Below are 12,015 nucleotides of genomic sequence, written 5' to 3'. Positions count from 1 at the left end.
GAAGTTCCTATCCAGTAATCTTGATACCAAAAAGTAATTACAATTATATGTAATAAAATCAACAGGCCAGAAAGCTATAAAAGAATGTGCTAATCCATCACAGTAACACATATCTATCTGTGTATATCCATGTTTGCACATTAATGCATATATACCGTTATTAAAGAATTTATAATTTCCAAGCTAATTATCTGGCTGCATAAATCATCATAATCCATTTGTCTTTAGGACAATCCTGCCAATTTAGGCAGCCAACACACTGCTTCAAAAGCTTTTACCTCTGTTTTTTGGCTGGTATAATCTCTGCCTTTTTCCAAGTGTCTCTTCTTTTTGATTCCAATGTCCTTCCATAAAGAGAAGAGCTGGAAGCTCCTGCACCGAGCAACCAGGCTCACAGAGACTTAGGAGTACATGCACATGGTGTACCATCACAGAAGGGTACTAGATGGTCATGGAAGACAGGTGGAGAAGAAGAGCAGGGAAAGCTACACTGTATATAAAACAGAAGATGCCCATTAAGAGCCTCTAGGTGAAGGTCAGCAAAGAAAATAACACAGGGTATGGTGGAGCCTGTTATAGGAAGTCTGATCAAGAAAATGTCAGTGGATGGAGCTCTCTTCAAATAACTAGCAGAAGTCTTCTGACTGGAAGCTTTAATCCTCGTGTGAGATTTTAACCCTTGAGACATCTGCTGTGAGGGCAACATAGGACTGTGTGAGCAATTCAGGAAGCTCCTGGACCACACATAATGCAAATTATTTCTAGAGAGTACGAGAAGTAATGCCCTGCTTGGTATGCTGCTCTCAGATGTGGGAGAATCGGTAGCAAATGTGGCCAGAGATAGCAAACTTGGGCGTCAAGAATCATGAGGTAAGGAATAACTGAGTTGAGGAGAAAGCTGGGAAGGCAAGGGACAGAGTAAGGACTCTGCACTTCAAGGTTATTAGACAGAATGTGCTAAGGAGCTGGCCTGAAGAAGGATGTCCAGGAACTGACCACTGAGGAACAACCCATCTTGTTTTGCAGAAAGAATGGGAATTTCAGCAGAAAGCTCACTTGCATAAACAAGGAACTTCATGAACTAGAACAAAGAAAGAGACAGTGAGTGACAGGCAACAAAAGGAGAGGAGAAAGGTACTCAGGGATGTAATCACGAAGGCTGAATGCCAAGACCAGCAGCAGCTAAAACCAAGTAGGGACATGAGGAATAACACAAAGGGATCCTATAAGCATGCCATTAGCAAGAGCTGGTTCAGACAAATATTTCTCTTTGGATGAATGGGGAGGCAACCTAGTAACAGAAAATATGAAACAGCTTGAGGTACTCTGCTCATAGGCAAAGCTCTCTTCCAAACCCCACACATTCCAGCATCATTTGGGAAGCAGAAAGCAGCCAAGAACAGAAAGGCTGTAGGCTAACGATAGCCTGGAGGAGTGGAGATGGTTGATCTGATTTAAATGTTGCTGTTTATCATCAAAAAAAGTCATCCCTGAGAGCTGGAAAAAGGCTCACTTTACATCAGCCTTCAAGAAAGGCATGGAGGAGGATCAAGAGAAGTACAAGCAGTCATTTTAACTTTAGTCCATGGGAAGAACATGTAGCATGTCCTCTTCGAATCCTTTTCCAAACAGGTGAGGAAGGACAAGAAGGTAACTGGGAACAGTCAACATGGATTTAGCAAGGGCAAGTTATGCTTGACCAACATGACTTCATTCTGTGAAGAAAGGACTGGCTCAGTGGACAATGGGAGAACAGTACATATAAGACAGCTTTGAATAGCTTTTGCTACTAGGTATTGCAGCATTCTGAGATGCTCAGAGGCATTGACTGGACAAACACAGTTAGATGAGCTGAAAATTGGCTTATGTCTAACTTGTGGTAACAAGGTAAGTACTCCAACAGTCAATAGTCAACTCCAGGAAAAAAAAAAGTACTCTGAAATATTGTCCAATCACAGTTTATTTAAGTGTTTGCTGGGAGAGTTTTGCTACTGTTTTCATTGCAAACAAATCATGGCCACTAATCACAATTGCAAATGACTCAAGGATTGCTGTATTAACACCTTTTCACAAAGAGACTGTAGAATTTTAATTATTTCCCATTCATGTTCAAACTACTTACCAATAAAAAGTAAAAGATAACCCAGAGGCTCATAACAGATGATATTAAAAAGTTAGTCTCTGCCATTCTTACTATATATTATTTATCATCAGGGATGGTTTTCCCTACATTATGTTAAAAAACAGCAAAGACTGTTATAATGTTGGCAATAAACGATTGGCACTGCTTATCACAACCAAAGCAATTAGTTTTAAGAACGTTCTCAGTTTGGTTCATGCTTCCTAAATGTGATATGTTTGGGCATAAAATGCTGTTTACTCACCTGTCTCTTCACTCATCTCGGTCTCTTCATTATCATCTGTCAAAATAAAGAAAAAAAGAAGCAATTAATATCAAGAAAAATCTAAAATAAAATATTCCATGATTCAAATTCCACATACCCTAGTTTACCTCCTCCCATTTAACATTTCATTCTGAGATCTGGAGATAGATGGGACAAGAAAGTTTTGATTCTAGACATTTACTGTGCAGATGCAGTGAATGCAAGGCAACAGGATGGGAATAAAATTCGGCATAATATACAGAATTCTTCAAATTCACAGAATCACAGAATGGTTGAGGTAGGAAGGGCCCTCTGAATATCATCTGGTCCAACGTCGCTGCCAGGCAGGATCACCTAGAGTACATTGTGCAGGATGACATCCAGGCGGGTTTTGAATGTCTCCAGAGAAGACGACTCCACGACCTCTCTGGGCAACCCATTCCGGTGCTCTGTCACCCTCACAGTAAAGAAGTTCCCTCTCAAAATTCACATATAATTATTAAGATGATATATGCAGAAAGCAGGTTCCTTTGGAAAAAAGTTACATTTTGGGAACAAAGACATTTCTCATTTCAAGCTGTTTTGATGGGGCCGGGTGATGGAGGTGGAATTAGCCTTTGCTAACATCTAATAATACAATGTTTCAGAGCTTTAATTGTGTGGTGGAGAGCTTATTGACCACAAGTTTGACAACGGTGTTGCTAATTCATATAGACTGCATTTATATCCTTTCAAATGGATTTGGGCAGGTGCGAATTCTGTAGCAAGCCTATAATTTCTGTCTAAAGCACTCCATTTTTCAAACTTGTGTATATGCATATCATGACCACCATTTGAACCCGAGCAGTTCTGCAGTATTATGATCAATGGTCTTGGAAACTAACAGTAGTATTTAGGTCCTAATTCACAGGATCAGATCTTTATGCCATAAGCTCCACTAAGATTCAAATGCTGTGACACACACTGGAAGGACTGAAGCTCTGCTTTCATCATGATTTGGAGCCTGAAAACTTATTTTAAGTACAAGGAGAGAAGAACGATCAGTTAATAACAGAGTCCTTCACTGGGAGTTAAGCTTGAATCAAAACATTAAAACAAAATAACCATGAGCTGGAGAATTTTTATGGGAACTTCTGAATCTACGGTCGATGGACATGTATCCATCTTTTGTCCCCTCCCATCGCAGTCAGACATGGCCTGGAGGGCAGACATGCAGAAGGCACTAAATGACAGCAGGTTACATTTCTCTGGAGTACACTTCAGTCTGGTACAAAGGATCAGAACTGAACAAAGTTTCTGTACATTTCATTTCCTTTCCCCTTATTCTGCAAATGATTCCTTTGGAGTTCAAAATAGTGTATTGACCCCTATTGTACAAAAAAAATTGTACACAGGAACTTTAAGGAGCTTTGACAAGTAGCTTTTGAGATAAAGAAATATTGTTGAAGGAAGCCAGTGGGAATTCTGCAACAACTTCAATAGAGCCAGGATTTTCAAACAGAGTCCTGACATTTTTCAACAAACCACTCAGAAAGCATTTGGTTAATACAAAGCTTATTAATTATTCAGTTTCCAATAACATGTTCTTTCCATGGAAGCATTTATAATGAAACCAGCATGATACAATTTCAAATTAATCTACAACTTGACACTAAATCAGCATAATATAATATCTTAACATACATATATCACCTGGTCTTCTGTGGAAGTTCTTAATTATAGTTCTGTAAGTGACTTGGAATATGAAATTCCCAAAGCAACAGAATAGCTTCTAAGTTGGTGATAATGGACACAGACAAGAAATCTGATGTTATTAAAAAGTAGTGAAGTCATTATGCAATATAATTATGAAGAGGCAAAGACTTCTTTTGTGAACTAATTGTGAATTAAGTGCTGTTTTTTTTTTTTTTTTCCTGGAAAAAGGAACTAAGTCTCACTGAAAGGCAGTACAGTCCTTACATCGTTTCCTAAAATGGGAGATGGGCTCCCAGTTGTTTTGTGACATGATCTCCAGGTGCCTTTGAAAATTCTGCCCCAACTGATATCTGAGTCTGAGTTTCTTTTGGCACACAGCACTCCCCAGTCATTTCACGTGTCTATAATTCTTATTCTTATGCTATTAATGCATCTGGTGGAAGTGCTTCTCTGTCATATATAAAGCAGTCTCTTTCACTGACCTTGGTGTGGCTGGCTAAAGTGATAAACACCATGTTTAGCTGTCAGAGCTCTATGCCAAAACCAATTATTTTAGAAATTTATATCCAAAATTCTTTCATTTTTTGCCCAGAAGTATGATATTACAGGCAGTTTCTGGGTTACTGGTTATGAAGAAGTAAACGTAAGTAAACCTATTTTTTTTATTTTTATTTTTTTTTTTACTGAAGCTCTACATACATAATATAAGGCTAAATCAGTGCCAAGATTGCTTTAAATCAGCTCTGTAATATCTGGTTTTATTTTTCATGTTCCCTGTGCACATTTTTACCCCATCTAGAATAAGCTTTCTAGAGTGATGCATATTTCAAACCAAAGCAAACCAGACTGTCAGTCCCAAAGCAAAGTTGAGTAAAACCATAAAAGAACCCAAGAGTGAATCTTTGATACCAGTAACCTTTTCCTTGAAGATATATGGTCAGTATTCCTTCCCCAAACTCTCACATTTGAAAGCACAGAGGTGAAGCCCTCTGTAACTCTCACTTGTACTCAAGAGATCTTGAAAAAGTCAATTTAATAGGAAAACATGCTCTGAGTGTATGCACACATGTACCCATTCTTGGTTACTCCTGTGTCTGGCAGATTAGAACAGTGACTTTTCACGGGGAACCCCCAATTAAAACTCCAGATTTTGGGGAGCGCCACCTTGTCTCTTGCTGGACAAAAATGACAGACTTTGCAGGCTGGAGTGAGAGAGAAACTGACAGTGACTCCCTGAAAGGGTCAGCCCACTCCCAAGAAAATTCACATCAGTATTTAGAAGACTTAGGGTACAGGGAAGACATCTAATCCAAAACATTTCCTAAGTTTGAGAGCACAACTTTTTCCAAAAACGTCTGGGCTATGGTATATGAAATAAAGATGCACAAGGTTTGAGAGAACACTTTCTAATCAACTATAAAATAATTTACAGGGAGGACTCAATCTGTGGTTGAAACTGGCCCTCTAACTCTCGCATTATCTGGGCTAACTATATCTCAGAAGATCATGGAGCTTTGCAATTGGGTGCAAGTTGCTCAGCGCATGCACATTTGTTTAACTCACAGGCTCTGTGGTAGATTCATGTATCAAGAGATGTCACTTACCCTTTTGTTCCCCTCTCTCATTACCTGCTGAGCTCGGTGAAACAGAATGATTGCACTGTACCTGCTCCTACTGACACAGAAGAAGATGCCTTCTTCTGTCATATACGTTTGGTTTTTTTTTGTTTTGTTTTTTGTTTTATTTTTACTTTTGCCTTGCTGGTCAGGTTCTTTTTCTGTCTCACTAGTTGCTGTATACACACAAACACAAGCCAGATGGCTAAAACGATGAATCTGTGTTAAGATTAATGTTAGGAACAAAGAGGTGGAAGGCTCTAAATACCGCTGCTAATCCCCAAAGCCATTAAACCTCCTCCTTGTTGCTCGCGCTTCTATTCACATTGTTCTTCATGTTAGCACGCGGAGAGTCAGTGCTACACAAAAACCTTTTATTTGTAACCATGCATGCATTGAAGAGCCCTTACAGGAGGGCCAGCTCCAAGCTGCGGGAAGCAGCCATCTGATCTGCATTCAGGACCTGCATCCCAGACTCCCAGCACCCCCCGGCAGCGCTGCATGCTGCTGGCTCCTTTCTGCCTTCCTCTTTCTACCTTTCCTCAGCTTCCTCGTCTCATTCTTCAGTATTTGTCCATCTTCTCAGCACTTCCTGCTGCTTGCTGATTTCCAGACTACCCACGTGTCTCAGCCTGATCCTTCGGGCAAGAGCAGCTCCATGGATTGAAGGTAACTGCCGGAGGGGCTGGAAGAGCATGGTGGGACAGCCCAAAGTCCCCTCTGCAGCCTGTATACACAGCACAATGGCTAGCGGAGCAATGAGATGAGCTGTGCAGGAGGCTGAAGGGACAAACTGGTGATTACACTGCCGATGCCTCAAAACAAAAATTAAAAATACATAAAAGTTTTCAGCACTGACAGCTGCAGCTGTCCCACTGAGCTTTATTTGTTACACTAAAACAGGGTTCCAGCTGAATAAGTTCCTGCCCTCAAGCATTTGCCTAGCAGGAACTTCATGACCTGCCCATACATTTTCCACCAGAATAACAGAAGATGTGTGGTAATCGAGTTTCAAGACATGGAGAAAAACAGATCCCATTTTAGGGCAGTCTCCGCATGCTCAAATTAAAAGCTTTTTGTCAAATTGTGGATCGGGTGGCAGTGTGGGTCAGGGTACCAGCCTGCTGCAAACTGTCTAAACCACGGTATCATCAGATTCCCAGAAGTGGAAAAGACCGAGTGGGTTTTCACTCTCCTTATTCTTCTTTACTAGACTCGTCTTTCTGAAACTTTGCCCCAAAGCTTCATCCACCTATCTGCGCAAATATATGAACAGCCTTATGAAGCTTTCTAATCATTCATCTCGTCTACTTCCAATAGAAAATCACTTCTTTTTGATAGCGCAGGACCACTGCTACTACCCAACAGGATCTTCGTAATAGCATACAGGCTACCTCCATCTCAACATAAAAGACTGGCCATTTTTGTAGCATAAGACACACAGGAACACCCTGGGGCTTGATAAAGCCTCTAGGTACACACAAGGCTCACAATAATGGAGGAGCTCACAAGCTCTTTTGATTGTTCTGACCTCTCAAACTCTGCTCTCCTCTGATAGAGTAAAACCGACTGACCAATAGCACAAAAAAGGGGAACATTTTCTTTGAGAAAAAGCAGATTTGGAAACCTCTGCCAGATGAGATCAGCTAAGCCCAGCCTGACTCTTAACACCTCTACCTGTAAAAATATCTTTTCCATAAAGCTTTCCCTCACCTTCAAGTGCACATAAGAGGAAGAACAAAAACAAAAATTGCAACAACAACAAAATAACCAAAAAAAAGGCAAAATAAGAAAAGCCTCAACAACAATAAGAATACAAACAAACAAACAACAACAACACATTTTTCTGCTTTGGAAGAAGATATGGAGCTTCTTTTAGTTCTGAGCATTTGTATCCCATAATCCTTCATAGAGAGCAAAAGGCACTACACAGGCCCCGCACCTGACACTAAGCAAGTTTAATCAAATTTTGTTTAGTCTGGTTTGATTATAAAGACATTTCCACTGATACACACTGTACATCATGGCCTTACTGCAGCATCGGTGCAGTTTTTCTTCCTGTGTTGCTTAGTTACACCAGTCCCACAACACCGGAGTCTCACTGAATGTAAAATGTTTGTAGCTTTTGAAGCCATATCAAATAGAAATCCTTAGTACCGGCTTTTTAAGACGGCTTTTTTTTTTTTCTTTTTTTCCTTTTTTCTTTTTTTTTTTTCCACCACATAGATGGCTTCTTTTATGCATCGTATCACTTGATTTGAAGTAAAATACATATACCCTTATGAGCCCCAGCTGCACGCAGAGGAGATGCGGCAGCTGCCATTCCCACTGCGAGTGAACTGGACAACATTGTTCCAGTGCAGGAAGTGGTGCTCACAGCCAGGATCAGATCTGGATTTCTGTTGCCCAGATGCTTCTACCTTACACAAGAGGCATGAGGCACTCTTCGGGAAAATATGCATCAGTTTTTAAAAAATAACCTATTTCAGAACTTTCTTTTTTGTTCCATGACCTAAAATACTGAAAACAACTGAGTTTTGTTTACACAAATGCTAAAGTGGATTTGTCACCCACGTATATGCTAGTGTAGTATTCACAAAATGTTATGTTTTAGAAATGTGTCACCACATGCAGATACAAGCTTCTAACAAAATCTCATCAGTAACCTAAGAGAGAGGCAATCAAATGAGACAAACACAAATTTAACTGCATCCTTGGCAATTAGAAGCACTCAAGCACGTGAAGTGACTCAGCATCAGTGTCCGGAGAGGATGGGATATTTTTGAGCATGACATGAAATGCATTTGGAATGTTTTATGTGGGATACAACGCCATGCAACGCAGCAGGAAGAAAAGATGCCTGTTCAAAAATGCATACCCAGAAGATATTATGCAGAGAAGGCTTATGCTTGTTTACCTTCTCGTGCCAGGCATCCATGTGTGGAGGACTGAACAGAACAGCAACACATTTCCCTTCCCCCTAGCGGCTTCTTCCTGAGTGTAAGGTAATGTATAGACTATGCTAATTAATAGCCTTTGTTGGACTAGGCCTCCGTTGGTTGAGCTAATTCTCCTTTCAGCTGTATTCAAGCCCTACATGCTCTGCAGCACCTCTCAGCAAGTGTTGCTACTCCCTATGTATTAGGTGAAAAATAACTTCCTTTTTGTTATCATCCTGGTTCATCATCTCCTGGGCATACGTTGTGTTTCTTGTGTTAGAAGAAACGGTAAACAGTGGTTCCATATTCACCTCGTAATTACTTCACTCATCACCTTCCCTGCCCTCTCCCATGCTAGCACATGCAGCAGCCTGATCCTTGCATCTGCATGACTCCCATACCTCAAAGAGCATCGTCATCGCTTGCCACCTCGCTGTTTCAATGAGGACCTTATCCACCAGGAGCTGGAGAGCTCAGGACTGTAGAGCAAGTTGACAAATACTTAGAAACAGCCATTCCCCCTGATTTCTGGGCTCACTGTTGGCTCTGTGGTCACTCTCACAAAGCAAGGGAAGGAAAACATTCACAGGAAACAAAAAAAAAAGGGAGCAGTTACTTCGCTTTGCAGACCTAAAGCTCCCAGCAATAGCATTGAAGTACACTACAGTTCCAGTGTTTGTTCATATCCTGATCCAAGCAGTGCTATTGCTACTATCAAGAATGACAAGCAAACAATTTTCTATAGACCATGTTATAGCAGACAATACCACAAGCCCTCGTCAAACTGAGTGAGGATCCAATCCCCAGGCCTGAGGTGACCAATACTCAAAACACAGCCAAACACTAGAGCATCACTCTGTCAGCAGACAGCCAGGAAATAATTCAGAAGGGAAGTCTTATTATGATTTAGGCAGGAGCAGACAACTCCCCATTAGCTTTTCATTAGGTACTGGAAAACCACTGTCATTAAAAGGAGCAAGGACCTCCTCTTGGTGTGTGCCTCCAAAGCACTGCTCTGGAGCTGTTCCTTGTTCATCCTCCTGCACTACAGACGACCTGTAGGACTGAGATACTGGCCAGTGGAGCTAAGAAAGACAACCTCAACACGGGGTGGAACTGGAACCATCACTATCGTGGCTAATGAAGACAGAAGGCCCTAGAAAAACTTCATCTCACAGTTTTATGAACACCTTCAGATTTTAGCTTGAGATTTTTACGAGGTAAGTTGCTTCAGACACTGTGAAATGGGTGGATATTCTAAGCCTTACAGCTACATGAAAATTCTGGATTAAGGACAATTTTTACAACGTCCTTTTCACATTGGAGTGCACTTTAACAGGACCTGCATACGCTGCAAGGGAGAACTAGAGCAAAGCCAGCATCCTATTCTGCTGCACGGGCTCCTCCAGCTCCCCTCACAGGCAGTGCTTCCTTTGAAGCCTGTGCAACCGAGGGACAGGGAATCACCACTGCAAACAGTCGGGCTGTGCCACCTCCATGGCTTTTTTGAATAATGTCCTTCAGGGACTGGGCCTGAAGAAGCCATCTGAGGATGACATCCTCCAAAATAAACAAAGCTTGAAGGAGTGTGTGTGTGGGGGGGGGGGCATTTTGAACATCTGCATGGTGTGTCACTCAGCCAACATTTCCCCTCCATGTGAAAACACCATCCACCTGCCACAGCTTTGCCAAAAACACCGGCCCCTTCCACCCACCAAAGAGTCCTCATGCGTCGCTACCTGAACACGGGGCTCCCCACCGACTTCCAAGCTGGGGGGAACATTAAATGGTGGCATGGAGCTAAAGCTTTGCCAAGGAACACTGCAGACAGGGGGATGACAGCCTGACAGTCCTATAGATCAAACCTGTAAGAGGCACAGGCGGTTATCAGCTGTGAATACAACCTGAAAACTCTGCTTGGGGACAAAGGAAGTAGCTGCCACCACCACTGCCCTCAGGGAGGCCCTTGGTGGTGAGGAAAAGGCCAGTGGGTCCCCAGACTTCCCAAATTGTGCTTCTGAGCATCTGGCCCCAGAGGCTTGAACTGGCCAGAAATCACAGCCACGTGACTTACGAGGCAAACCCCTACCCAGGTGAGACCTCAAATAAAGGATATCACGGACTTCCAGTAAACCATTTGGCACCCATCCACGCAGTAAAACAGAGCCTATGAAAAATATTTTGTGGAATGCATTCAGGTGACAAATTAACTCAACAAATCTGCTCATGAACATTGCAAATGCAAATAGAAAGGCTAAATTTATCAAACGAATTACCCATTTGATACAGGATTACTTACGAAAGGCTAACTTATGATTCTTTTGCTCATGCTGAAGACTGTTGTAGTCTCAGTGCCATATTAAAAGGAGAGGGCAGCGCTCCTCAATGCCAGTTCAGGAATTACAGTCTCTGCTTAACAGTTCACCCACGTATTAGTGCAGGGATCTGCCATTTTAACACAAAGCCCTTCATTCAGGCGTTTAGACAGTTTCCAGTTTGACTCCAAGCCCAGTATACCTCTTAACAATGAATTTCCTCTGCAATTATAATGTATTTGCACATTTATGCACAACTTCCTAGTTGTGTATCCTCATGTAGGAACGGCAAGATTAATATGGGACAGTGGTTCTTATCCATATTGCTTTGGACATGGGACAACCAAGGTAAAAGAAAAAAAAAAAAAAGGGCAAAAAAGGATTAAATGTCATAACCTGGAATAGAAGGGAGAGAAAGTTTTTCAAGAAGCAATTTCTCTCTCAACACCAACTGATATGGCTCAGAAAAAAATGAACAAGCTCTTGAGCTCAGCATCCTTTCATTAGCTTTGAAAGGACACAGAGTCTAAAAGCTTGCATCTTCCATCTATCAATTGGCCTAAAAAAAGTGCAAACCTCCCCTCTCTAACAATTTTAGTGATGCTTTAGTGAAGTAATTTTGTTATTCTGTTTAAACTAGTAAGAATGTAATATAAACTGGAATGCGGCAGCTTCACAATACGTACTTTTTATAACATTATTTTTGTCTAAAGAACATATTCAGAAAAAATGATTACCCACTCCAATCCACTGATAACAGGTGGTAGATTGAGAAATACTTTAAGCATTACAATTTAAAATAAACCTTTCATAATATACAACAGTCACCATGAAAAATAGGCATTTGCCAAAGGTCCCCACAAGATTATCTATCTGACATATTAAGTAGTTAGGTTTACACAGGATACAGGAGAAAAATATGGTGTCTTTGCCTCCAGCTGGCAACTGTTTACAAATGTGCTTAATTTTACTCACATGAATAGCATCGTAGAAGCACGTATCACTGTAAGGTAGGTTTTTCAAGGGAGACTGCTTTTATACCATTTCCTGGTAGGTCTTATAAATA

The 12,015-nt window shown here is 41.3% G+C and overlaps 1 protein-coding gene across 1 annotated transcript in view; it reads right to left on the bottom strand.

Moving 5' to 3' along the window:
* Positions 1 to 12,015, bottom strand: part of MACROD2 (mono-ADP ribosylhydrolase 2) — an 852,361-nt gene that overhangs the window by 67,601 nt on the left and 772,745 nt on the right. Inside the window, exon 10 of the mRNA XM_082757433.1 lies at positions 2,385 to 2,420. Coding sequence (XP_082613559.1) covers positions 2,385 to 2,420 — 36 coding nt within the window. The remainder of the gene's footprint in view (positions 1 to 2,384; positions 2,421 to 12,015) is intronic.

This window comes from Aythya marila, assembly GCF_965140915.1.
Source record: "Aythya marila genome assembly, chromosome: 3".
Classification (NCBI taxonomy): domain Eukaryota; kingdom Metazoa; phylum Chordata; class Aves; order Anseriformes; family Anatidae; genus Aythya; species Aythya marila.
Note: the sequence above shows the minus strand (reverse complement) of the source record. Positions and strands in the feature narration are given on the sequence as shown.